This window comes from Kogia breviceps, chromosome 20 (assembly GCF_026419965.1).
Source record: "Kogia breviceps isolate mKogBre1 chromosome 20, mKogBre1 haplotype 1, whole genome shotgun sequence".
In the NCBI taxonomy this organism is placed as follows: Eukaryota; Metazoa; Chordata; class Mammalia; order Artiodactyla; family Physeteridae; genus Kogia; species Kogia breviceps.
The window spans coordinates 5,759,260-5,771,021 of NC_081329.1; the positions used below are offsets into that span (position 1 = coordinate 5,759,260).

General features: G+C 44.9%; 1 protein-coding gene across 1 annotated transcript; it reads right to left on the reverse strand.

Moving 5' to 3' along the window:
• Positions 1 to 1,842: 1,842 nt before the first annotated feature.
• On the reverse strand, positions 1,843 to 9,914 carry DEFB108B (defensin beta 108B). The gene is given in 3 exon segments (XM_067022751.1): positions 1,843 to 1,974; positions 1,976 to 2,007; positions 9,854 to 9,914. Coding segments are annotated over 3 exon segments (225 nt in total).
• Between the last annotated feature and the right edge of the window lie 1,848 nt (positions 9,915 to 11,762).

Below are 11,762 nucleotides of genomic sequence, written 5' to 3' on the forward strand. Positions count from 1 at the left end.
GGTAGTTTTATTTTTAAAATAGTCTTTGCAGATGAAATAACTTTATATATAGAAAACCCTAAAAGACTCCATGAATAGCTGTTAGAACTAATAAATGAATTAAGTAAAGTTTCAGGATACAAAATCAACATACAAAACTTAGTTGTATTTCTATATGTTAAAAATGAACTATCTGAAAAATTAAGAAAACAATTTTATTTGTGATAACATCAAAAACAATAAAAGACTTATGAGTAAATTTAACCAAAGAATTGAAACACCTATACACTGAAAATATAAGAAAATAATGAAAGAAATTGAAGAAGACACAAATAAATGAAAAGATGTCCCAGAATAATTAATATTGTTAAAATATCCATGCTACTGAAAGCAATCTACAAATTTAGTGCAATTCCTGTCAAAATTCCAATGGCGTTTTTCACAGAAAAAGAAAAAACAAATGCTAAAGTTCATATAGAACCACAGCAGAACCTGAACAGCCAAAGCCATCAGCTAGAAGAACAAAGCTGGAGCATCACAACTTCCTAATTTCAAACTGTATTACAAAGCTATATTAATCAAAGCAGCATGTTATTGGCATAAAACAAACAAGGGAGTCAAGACTCCTCAATGGGGAAATGATAGTCTCTTTAATAAATGGTGTTGGGAAACATGCATTGGGCGTATACATACACACAGAATGGAATATTGTTCAGTCTTCAGTCATGAAAAAAAGGAGGAAATCCTATTATTTGCAGCAACATGGACAAACTTTGAGAACATATGCTAACTGAAATAAGTCAGACAGAGAAAGACAAATACCATATGATCTCATTTATATGTGAAATCTAAAAAAAAATCCAAACTCAGAAACCTCAGGTAGATTTGTGGTTGCAGGGAGTGAGGTTGGGGTGAATGGGTGAAGGTGGTCAAAAGGTACAAGCTTCCAGCAGTAAGATGAATAAGTTCTGGAGGTCTAATATACAGCCTGGTATATATAGTTAATAGTAAGTAATTTATTGTGTAACTGAAAGTTGATGAGAGTAGGTCTTAAAAGTTTGCACCACACACAAAAATTCTAACTATCTGAGGTGATGGAAGTGTTAGATAACCTTATTGTGGTAGCCATTTTGTGATAAATATGTATATTTAAAAATCGGGCAAAGAACCAGAATAGACGTTTTACCAAAGAAGTCATACAAAAGGCTTATAGGTATGTGAAAAATTGCTCAACATTACTATTCACCAGGGAAATGCAAGTCAAAACTACAGTGAGATACCATCCCACACCTGTTAGGATGGCTATTGGCAAAAGATAAAAGAGAAGAAGTGTTGGGGAGAATGTGGAAAAAAGGGAACCCGGAGGACTGGCTTTGAAAAGGGTGTGAGAAGAAATTGTCTTTAATCTGGGTGTTGCTCTGTCCACATTCAGCTTGCTGGCGAAGTCTGGGAAATCCGATTATGCAGGTTTCCTGTGATCTGCCCTTTTGATAGGGAGGGAGACCCCACAAGGCTGCATGGAATGAAGTCGTGCATTTTCCAAGTGGGGAAGGTGAGCAGTGTCCCCAGATGAAAGGTGGAGGGCTGCCGGGCCAGGCAAAAACCGTAGGTAAGAAAAAAGTACCCCCACCCAACCTGGAGCTCATCCAGGCTGTATAGAAAGATGGAGACCAAACCGCGACCAAGTGAAAATACATCGTACGAATTCTTAAAATGGGTTTTGTGTTTGCAAGTTTTGATTTTTTATTTATTGAGAACTCACTAAGAATCCCTGTGAGAACAAAGACAGAAAGAGAGGCGAGAGCAAAAGAGAACGAGAGTGAGAATAAAACATCCAAACAAACAAAAAGCTTAAGAAGGGCGTCAGTGCTCCTTGGGTGTAGTAGGGTCGACTTCAGGTACGTGCACCGTGGGCTGACAGCATGGTCGGCCGTCCAAACATCTCCCAGCCTGGATTTCTGAGTCGATGCATAATTCCTGGCAGGAGCCGTTTGGAACGCTCACAGACTTCCTTGAAACCGGCCCTGCCTGCACAGAGAAGAGAGTTGTGGTAGCTGTTTCCTGGTGTCCCTGAATTTTTATTGAATTACATGGGAGGAGGGAGTATCTGGAAACAGTCTTGTGTGGATTTTTCATTGTTATTTGATTTCTTAAAAATCTGCTTTCACACAAAAATTTGGATTTGGGGCATTGCTGTAAAATCTGACAATACTGAGTGCATCTAAGTGACGAAAGGCTGGCTGTGGGCAGCCCTGCCCCATGCCAGGGCACACACGCCCCAGCTCTTCTGGGTCTTTCTCTATCCTTATTATCTCCTAACAGCGATGACAGAGGTCAGTTTTTATTTAATATGAGTCTTGTACTGCTGGTTTTCCTAGAGTAGAAGAAACTTTTTAGAGATATCTCTCTTTCTGTACGTGTGTGTGTCTTTCAAAAGTGGGACTGAAATACAGATCCAAAAGATAATATACATCAAGGAAATTATTAGAGAGGATATTTTTCTGAGGGAAGGGAACAATACTCCTCCATATGTAATATGCAGACGGTGCCCATGTCAGTATTTCTTGCATCCTGAGGCTGCACTCACTGCCTCTTTCCCTGGCTCTCGTCTTTGAGGTTGCAATCTGCTGCAGGAATCACTGCATACATTAAGATTCTTAAAGGCTAAACAAACATCCTTATTAAAAGCATTGAATAGTATTGACTTACGTCCTAATATATTGGTGTTCGGGGGTGGGGTCATACACAATGAGGGGCTCAGTTTCGAAAGTGGCTTGATTCTGAGCCGTCCCTGTATATCACAAAGTGCACCTTTCCCCTGACAACTTCTTAAGCTCTTTGCCGACATTAAGAGAGGTCTCAAAACCAGCACTTCTAGATTTTCCTATTCTGGAACATAAAAGCCAATTCTTGAATAGCTTCAGATCAGTATAGGGCATTCATAGACATTCAACAAAAGTCCATTGAATTCAGCTGAAAGTCAAATGCATTAAATTGAATTTAACTCTTTACTGTTCACAAAGCAATCATTAACGGATATTTGTTAAGCATCCACTGAATGTGAGGCCCTTACTGGGAAGCAGGCATACAGAGAAAAAAAGATACGATGGCCTTCGACTTCCAAGAAATCATAGACCAGCAACCTTGGTTGCTAGATAGTCCAGGGAAGAGTCAACTAGCCCTCAAATTAGGGAATTGGCACAAGGCTGAGGGAGAGGTTTCGTAAGTGAGAGCCAGAGAGAAATAAAGCAAGACTGAAAGAGAGGCAAGAGTGTCGCAGGGGCTGAAGGCTTAAGGCACTAAGCCTTGAAGGATCTGGTGGTCAGAGCAGGCTTTGGAAGGAAACTCATGGGATCACATTAGTCCTAGGTGTTTGAGGCTGTCAATTCAAGGTTTTCATCTGCGTTTTTACCTGTAACCAGAATAGTAATATTCTGTGTGTGTGGATGCAGAATACAGTGAAATAAATATATCCACTACCCCGCACTCGGCGAGGAATTTGACGTGGATAACAGGGCTGTGATTAAGTAGCCTCCTGCTCCTTATCTGAGGACTGTCCCCATCCATGCATCTGTCTACCTTCCTACTCCTTCCCAGCCCTTGAGACCCTGAATTCTCAGGAAAAGGTAAGACAATCCTCTTGATGTAAAGCAGTAAGTCGCTCCTCCCTCCTTAGATCTGCATGTCCCAGAGATATACGTCTGTGCCTGTACCTGTGACCCACGTTTGCATGCAGAATGCAGGGGGTGCACTCACTGCAGTGCCACCTTGACCCCTGTGTTTAGAGTTCTACTTTAGGAGAACAGCTGTTGAAAAGGAAGAGGATAGCCCGAGGTTGGCATGGAGCCTTCAGGGACATCATCAAGGCTGGGCGGCCGACTGTATTACGGGGCAGCGGGTTGGAGGTCTCTCGGACTCAGAGCAAAAGCCTTTCAAGGAGACCCCCTCACCAATCCTATAACTTTGGCATAGCTCTTATATCAGTATCTTAGGATGCTAATTTTTGCTGAAAGTAGAGGAGTTTTGGAGACCAAGATTTAGTAGAATAATGCCTCAATTTTTTGTTACCTAGATCTAGAAACTGCTAGTAAACTTGCCTAAATAATTCATCTTCAGTGCTGGAACAAAGAGGGTCTCAAGCGCTCGAAACGCCCTTGACTTCATGTCATCTAACTGAGAGCTGCTGTGGAGAACTACTGAGTCAGGTGGCTGCAGGACTTCCCAGGTTCCCCACGAGACCCCTGCTCAGGGCAGAGGTGATGTGCGGATGTTGCTGTGAACACTGGACCCCTGTAAGGCCTCAGGCACCCTACTCTTACCTAAGCTTCAGCAGAGTTTGTTTTGTTACCTGGTGGGACTCGGCCCATAAAGAAGAGAATGGTAAGCAGGGGAACGGCAGTCCTCGTGGCTGGAGAGAGGAGAAAGCTTGGCTTCATTTCCAGGAGGCAGAGAACACGTCCGTCTGCGGCTCCCTGGCACCAGCGGAATGTCTTTGGCTGGATATCAAGTGCCCTCCTGTACCTCCTTAGGGTTCTTGTGGACAGAAGTGTTCTATGCACACAGAATGGCCTTTGCAAGAAGGCTGAGAATCCTCGTTTTGTTGGACGCTCAGTTCATTAGGCAGATGTGGGCACACACTTTGGACCAGAAAACCCTGTTAAGTGGGAACATACGCTACAAACACTTTGGCTCCAGGTAAAGCGTCGCAGCAAAGGGCTGTCTGTACTCAGTTACAGGGAGTGGGGCTGTGTGCGGAAGCCAGCTGGTTTAGTTAGTGGCTAGGCATTGTGTTCGTGAGTGCTTCCCAAGCTTCGCTAGCCCTCCTCGTGATCAATCGCCCCCTCACTCCTGGTCCGAAAGCCCACGGCGCTCTGCTCAGGGTATACTAACCTCACGTATGTTAGTTTGCTTACGAGACGCTTACCTCCCAATAAGGTGTGAGCTCCCTGTTGTTAAGACCAGGCTTTGCTTCTCAGGGCTGAGGAGGAAGTTGAATCCTGTGGTCATTTACCCTCAAAAGCGCATCAAGTGCGTACAACACTGGCAGGGCAGTCAGATGCCTCTGAACATGAAGGCGTGGTGTCTGGGTCTAAGTTCCCAGTCTCTAGGCCTGCTCCTCACCAGAGGTCCAGACATCGGCAGGAGGGCCATCCCCCTTGAACCTCAATAGCGCCTGTACAGACTTAGATCTGTTGGGTCGCAATCAAGAGACTCTCAATCATTATGCATAAAAACAACTGGGAAAGTTGATTCAAAATGCAGACACGTCGCCCCGCTCCAGGCAGTGTTAGTTTGGTAGGGTGCCTAGAAGTCTAGGTACGCCTTCTGATGCCTAGAAGTCTGCATTTTAAACGAATTTCCCAGGAACCAATTCTAAAATGTATTCTGGAATACTCAGTGGAAAATATCAACTTAGATCACCTCTCAGCTTCTTTCTAGCTCTTACATTAGAGTATCCTAAGTGCTCTTGTCTTAGAATAAAACTCATGCTTGGCTTTTATGACTGACAACAACATTTTGTGTGTGTGTGTGTGTGTGTATGTGTGTGTGTGCACGCGCGTGCACGCACCTGCCTGTGTGCAGCACACAAAGGTGAAGTGCACACCTTAATCTGTGCAAAATTAGATTCCAATTTTATAAAAACATCCCCGGAAGTGGCCGGAACGAGTAACTAAATCGACAGAGCAATGTACTTGGAAGAAGGCTGTTGCAGTAATAGACCCTAGATGAGGCTCCAGTCTAAAACAATGTGAGTGTACAGAGAGAGAGGATGGAGAATGTTTGAGAGACGAAGGGTAGGGCCATGATGACGTTTATAATGAAAGTGGGCACATGTGAGTAATCCAGTAAGTTTAACCTGAGTGCCTAAGTAAATGGTAACAGCGCTTACCTGGAAATGGTGCTGCACTGAGAGGCGCGGCGGTGGTGACCCTCAGCCTGAGCGAGCGAGCTGCTCGGGGAGTGCTAGAGCCACTCGTTGGCCTATGCCGCCCCCTGCTGGTCCAGAAACAGCTGTCACTGACGCCTTCCCGTACCCCGCCTCTGAGATACACAGCAGCCAGCTGTCTGGACCCCCAGGGTTCTGGGGGAGGAGCTGGCAGAGGGCATGCAGGTGTGAGGGCTGAGGTGAGGCTGGGGCTTCCTGTGGGTGTAGCTGGGGCTTGTGCTCCGGCTGCGGGTCTGTGGTCCTGCATTCCTCGCCTGCAGTTCCCGGGGTAGAACTTCGGAAATCAGTGGATGTGGAGGGGCAGGCAGGCTCAGGACCAAAGTCCCTCTATCTCTGTCCCTTAGGACATCCCTGTGAGATTTGTCCTCCGGGGTTTGTGCCAGAGTTCCCAAGGTCACCTGTGTCCTCCTCCTCCTTGTTTTTGTATTCTCTTTTCCTGCTACATTCTGCCTTACTTTCTTTTCTCTTTGTGCAGACCTTGGACTCTGAAGCCAAAATATCCCATGAGACCAGAAATTAGTACCTGGTCAGTCATACAGGAGAGTCTGTACTCTAATCTCCCATTACCTTAAGGTTTATTTTTATTATCATTAATAGTGGTGGTATTATTATTATTTTTATGATGGCCCTCAATTTTTGTTGTCATTGTTAATCATTATTTATTAGTATTTTACTAGTAACATTCATTATTTTATTAGTATTTATTAGTAACACTATTCATCTTTTTTTCTTATTATGGATGATTTTGTGGTCGATTTATAGAACCTGAGGGCTTCTTGCAGCACTTAGACAAATCCGCGGGTGGTGGACAGGCATGTTGGCACCTCTGTGCCGTCCAGTTTAGTAGCAGAATTTTGGGGGCCAATGAGGGGACTGAGAATGTTTCTAGAGGCACAGGTGGTCCCAGAATGCCCTAACTGCACCTCAGTTTTTGGCAGTGTTGGCTTTCTGGTTCTGAGCTGAGATAGAAAATACCTGCAGGGACAGGTGGTGACACTTTCTAGAAAGCCAAGAGCAGTATTGCCCCCTAGTGGACTTGGAAAAAATGTATAGAGGATTAGTTCAAGATGGCGGAGTAGAAGGACGTGCTCTCACTCCCTCTTGTGAGAACACCAAAATCACAACTAGCTGCTGGACAATCATCAACAGGAAGACACTGGAACTCACCGAAAATGATACCCCACATCCAAAGACAAAGGCGAAGCCACAGTGAGGTGGTAGGAGGGGCGCAATCAAAATAAAATCAAATCCCATAACTGCTGGGTGGGTGACTCACAAATTGGAGAACACTTATACCACAGAAGTCCACCCACTAGAGTGAAGGTTCTGAGCACCACGTCAGGCTTCCCAACCTGGGGGTCCGGCAACGGGAGGAGGAATTCCTAGAGAATCAGACTTTGAAGGCTAGCGGGATTTGAGTGCAGGTCTTCGACAGGACTGGGGGAAACAGAGACTCCACTCTTGGAGGGCACACACAAAGTAGTGTGCACATAGGGACCCAGGGGAAAGGAGCAGTGACCCCATAGGAGACTGAGCCAGACCTACCTGCTAGTATTGGAGGGTCTCCTTCAGAGGCAGGGTGTGGCGGTGGCTCACTGCGGGGACAAGGGCACTGGCAGCAGAAGTTCTGGGAAGTACTCCTTGGTGTGAGCCCTCCCAGAGTCCGCCATTAGCCACACCAAAGGACCTGTAGGCTCCAGTGCTGGGTCACCTCAGGCCACACAACCAACAGGAAGCAAACTCAGCCCCACCCATCAGCAGACAAGCAGATTAAAGTTTTACTGAGCTCTGCCCACCAGAGCAACACCCAGCTCTACCCACCACTAGTCCCTCCCATCAGGAAGTTTACACAATCCTCTTAGATAGCCTCATCCACCAGAGGGCAAACAGCAGAAGCAAGAAGAACTACAATCCTGCAGCCTGTGGAACAAAAACCACATTCACAGAAAGACAGACAAAATGAAAAGGCAGAGGGCTATGTACCAGATGAAGGAACAAGATTAAACCCCAGAAAAACAACTAAGAGAAGTGGAGATAGGCAACCTTCCAGAAAAAAATAGAATTCAGAATAATGATGGTGAAGATGATCCTGGACCTTGGAAAAAGAATGGAGGCAAAGATCGAGAAGATGCAAGAAATGATTAACAAAGACCTAGAAGAATTAAAGAACAAACACCTAGAAGAATTAAACAACAAACAAACAGATGAATAATACAATAACTGGAATGAAAAATATACAAGAAGGAATCGATACCAGAATAACTGAAGCAGAAGAACAGATAAGTGACCTGGAAGACAGAATGGTGGAATTCACTGCCACAGAACAGAATAAAGAAAAAAGAATGAAAAGAAATGAAGACAGCCTAAGAGACCTCTGGGATAACATTAAACACACCAATATTCACATTATAGGGGTCCCAGAAGGAGAAGAAAGAGAGAAGGGACCCGAGAAAATATTTGACAAGATTATAGTTGAAAATTTCCCTAACATGGGAAAGGAAATAGCCACCCAAGTCCAGGAAGCGCAGGGAGTCCCAGGCAGGATAAACCCAAGGAGAAACACGCCGAGACACACAGTAATCAAACTGACAAAAATTAAAGACAAAGAAAAATTATTAAAAGCAACAAGGGGGCTTCCCTGGTGGCGCAGTGGTTGAGAGTCCGCCTGTCGATGCAGGGGACACGGGTTCGTGCCCCAGTCCGGGAGAATCCCATGTGCCGCAGAGTGGCTGGGCCCGTGAGCTGTGGCCACTGGGCCTGTGCGTCCGGAGCCTGTGCTCCGCAACCGGAGAGACCACAACAATGAGAGGCCCGCATACTGCAAAACAAACAAACAAAAAAAGCAACAAGGGAAAAATGACAAATAACATACAAGGGAACTCCCATAAGGTTAACAGCTGATTTCTCAGCAGAAACTCTACAGTCCAGAAGGGAGTGCCATGATATACTTAAAGTGATGAAAGGGAAGAACCTACAACCAAGATTACTCTACCCCACAAGGATCTCATTCAGATTTGATGGAGAAATCAAAAGCTTTACAGACAAGCAAAAGCTAAGAGAAATCAGCACCACCAAACCAGCTCTACAACTGATGCTAAAGGACCTTCTCTAAGTGGGAAACACAAGAGAAGAAAAGGGCCTACAAAAACAAACCCAAAACAATTAAGAAAATGGTCACAGGAACATACATACCATTAATTACCTTAACATGAATGGATTAAATGCTCCAACCAAAAGCCACAGGCTCACTGAACAGATACAAAAACAAGACCCATATATATGCTGTCTACAAGAGACCCACTTCAGACCTAGGGACACATACAGACTGAAAGTGAGGGGATGGAAAAAGATATTCCATGCAAATGGAAATCAAAAGAAAGCTGGAGTAGCAACACTCATATCAGATAAAATAGACTTTAAAATAAAGACTATTGCAAGAGACAAGGAAGGACACTACATAATGATCAAGGGATCAATCCAAGAAGAAGATATAACAATTATAAATATATATGCACCCAACATAGGAGCACCTCAATACATAAGGCAACTGCTAACAGCTATAAAAGAGGAAATCGACAGTAACGCAAAAATAGTGGGGGACTTTAACACCTCACTTACAGCAATGGACAGATCATCCAGACAGAAAACTAATAAGGAAACACAAGCTTTAAATGACAGAATAGACCAGATAGATTTAATTGATATTTATAGGACATTCCATCCAAAACCAGCAGATTACACATTCTTCTCCGTACTATGCCATCTGTATCTCCTCATCCCCTTAAGGCCATGTGTGTTCTACTGTCCATCTCTTTGGAGTTAGGATATTTCATCGTGGTAAAATGTACATAAGCTTACTATTTTCATCATTCATGGTTATACAGTTCAGGGACATCAAGGACACTTACATTGTTGTGCAACCATCACCACCGTTCATCTCCAGAACTTTTTTCAGCTTCTCCAAGGCAAAGAAGACGAGAATGCGCATCCGCAGTCAGCGTTCAGATGTCAGACGTGAAGCCCCCAGCACTGCCCAGACCTCGCTTGCTGTCGGTCCTTCTCTTTCTGGGCACCATGAAGCCCGGGCCCCTCCGTTGGCCTCTGCACCGTCCAAGGTCATCATCTGTGTGCTTCCCGGCCAGCAAGGGCAAAAGGGACCGGCAGCACCAGTTTCCCAGGCGCCAGGTGGAAAAGCTTCTGCAGTTGCTTGGGCGAGCAAACCGCATTCTCCATGCCTTCAAGGTTGGCATCGGCCTTTCCTGGGCACCCGCGGGAACGGAGAACATTCTAGAGGCTCAGGGGGATAAGATGACCTCTGTGCACCTCCGTTTCCAGCAATGATGGTTCCTGGGTTCCTGACCTGAGAAGAAAATTCTGAAGATGCTGGGGTCAGGGATGCCATCTCCAGCCTCTCAAGGAGGGCAAGAGTGGTTCCTGGGCCCCCAGAGTAACCTTGACAGTGTGGCTATGGTGGGCAAGCATACCCTCCCTGACTTCCTGGGAGACACAGCTGTTTCTGGGCCCTCAAGAGGACTCATCAGTTGTCCCATAGGCTCAGGTGGCCCGTGGACATGCTCTTCGAAGCTCCCCTTCCAGCCTGGGCTGCTCACCGTTCCCTGAGGGGAACGTGCAGGATTTCATGAGCCTCGTCCAGCCAACAGGTGCCGGCAGTAAAGCTGTAGTCGAAGGGCTACTGTGCGTGTGTCTGTGGGGAGAACCCTCAGGAATCATCTTCAGCGAACCCAAAACACTTTTGAATAGAGCAGTATGCAAAAGATCATCTATAGTAAGTAGTGTAATAGTAAAAATAATGATAATAATGATAGCGATGATGATGTTAATATTAATGCTGCGATGGCTGTTAATGATAATAGTAATAATCAACTTAAGGAAATGGAGATTAGGAAACAGATTCCCCCAAGTGACTGACAAGGATTTACACTGTCACAGTTTAAGTGACCAACATAGGTAGACTAATGTGTTTCTGATTACCCTCGTGATCATTGTATTGGTGAGTTAAAATAGAGGAAGAGCAAAGGTGTAGAAACAAAACCACAGGATGATAATCTTTTTGTTCAGTATTTTTTGGCCCTCAGTAAGTACTGGCATTTAAGAAGGGAGTTCTGTCTACAGGAAGTGTGAGCGTTGTACAGAAAATGTTCTTCCACATAAAGGAAAACTTAATGTAAATGACACTGTTAATTCACTCCATTGCAAGGTGAATGCATTCATGAACGACTTGCTTCTGAATTTTAAACCATCAGGGAATCTGTCGGGAAAGATTGCCAAGGATACTCAGGGAATTGGGAAAGGGATCAAAAGTTTGCTTTTCATTTACGAAGTGTCCCAAAGGGCAGAAATCTTTTTGTGAAGTACAAACCGTAATACATTAAGACTACTAGTACTTTGAAAATGTGCATGCCTAAAGGTACTTATAAATACACACACACACACACACACACACACACACACACACACACACACACCACGTATTCCAGTGGTCTTCCTTTTATTCCTTTCGGAGGGGCTAAGCTAAATGTATCCTCGTTACCCGAACGCCGTTTTCCTCTCTCAGCATATCTATGCGTGATGCTGACAAGCAGACATATTTTAGGTAGTCTACAAATAGACCCTTCTGACCCTTATCTGCACAGCACCCTGGGCATCACGGCAGCTCAGAGTGTGAACCGCGCCTTGAGAGAGTTGCAGAAGCCCAAACAGCTGGACGGGGAAAACGCCCGTCATTGTAGTGTTCGTCTCAGGAAGGTGCCTGCCACCGAGAGGTTGACTTTGCACAGCACCCCAAGGTCCTGAGCCTTGTGCTGAAGCAGTTCTT